At 33.0% G+C, this 1088-nt stretch overlaps 1 protein-coding gene across 1 annotated transcript in view; it reads right to left on the reverse strand.

Annotated features, from left to right (window-relative positions):
* The window catches only part of LOC107611754 (oxysterol-binding protein-related protein 1C-like), a gene marked incomplete at its 5' end in the record, with an annotated part of 35234 nt that extends 34152 nt beyond the window's left edge, over positions 1 to 1082 (reverse strand). Inside the window, 2 exons of the mRNA XM_016313649.2 lie at positions 129 to 222; positions 735 to 1082. Of these exons, the coding sequence (XP_016169135.1) occupies positions 129 to 222; positions 735 to 1082 (442 nt within the window). The remainder of the gene's footprint in view (positions 1 to 128; positions 223 to 734) is intronic.

Consider the following 1088-nt stretch of genomic DNA (forward strand, 5'->3'; position numbering starts at 1 on the left):
GAAAAAAAATATAATTATTTTCATTACTTTGAAATATGTATAATATTATTTTCTTTATTTCTTTGTTAATTAGGAAAAAATGGTTAGGAAGAAGACAGTAAACCAATTATCAGAGTATAATTATTTACCACTATATTTTTCATGAGAAGAATGATAGGAGGGATCATTATCCTTTGATTTTATGTCGTCAACAAGTGTGTTCTCCAGGTCAACCTTCTCTGTCTAGAAGAATAAGAAGATAGAAGAAAATTCAACAATAGGAAAAATAAAAAACAATATATAAAGAACGAATGCTCAAAACAGCAGCAGTAATTCCACATAAAATATAGAGAAAAATTATGATTCTACAATAGCTACAAATAACTAACATTTTATAGTTAAAACTTCAATTTATATATTAAAACTGAATTGTGTTATTCATATTCACTTTTATTTCACACATCAGTGGGCATACATGCTTATAAAATATATATAGATCTCACATTCTATTTTAAAAATATATCTCATTATAAATCCAAATGCATTTTAAAAAAGGTAATTAGTACGGTGCCTAGGTACGAGTTACGACTAATAAAATATTGAATCAAACATAAAAAAATGGGTTCCATAACACCAAAAATTGTTCATATTTAAATAAATTTCACAAAAATTGACAAGGTACCATAAAATTTTCCTTTTAAAATATAAAAAAAAAATTGAAATCTTAAATGATAAATGAGAAATATGCATAATACCTCAAGATGGCGGAGTGTGTCCATTAGCATCAACTGCTTATGCTTGAGAGCAACAATTTGCTTCCGCAAGTACAAGACTTCAGCTCCCATAATATCCTCGCAGTCTCGAATGGCGGCTTCGCTGACGCCTTCCTCAAGAAGGCGTTGGCGAAGCTTGCTAGTAGAGTCGGCGACGGAGGCAACAGGGGCCATGATCTCTTTGTTGGAGAGACGAGGGTACATTTCCTTAACGGCCATAATGGCTTGCACCCAAACTTCTCGGTCATCCCTGCTCTCAGCCCTAAGGTGCAGCCTCTTCTTGGTTCCGGTGCTTATTGAGAACCTCCTCTCGTCATTCTTGTTCTCTTTTACCGA

Source organism: Arachis ipaensis, chromosome B08 (genome assembly GCF_000816755.2).
Source record: "Arachis ipaensis cultivar K30076 chromosome B08, Araip1.1, whole genome shotgun sequence".
Taxonomy (NCBI): domain Eukaryota; kingdom Viridiplantae; phylum Streptophyta; class Magnoliopsida; order Fabales; family Fabaceae; genus Arachis; species Arachis ipaensis.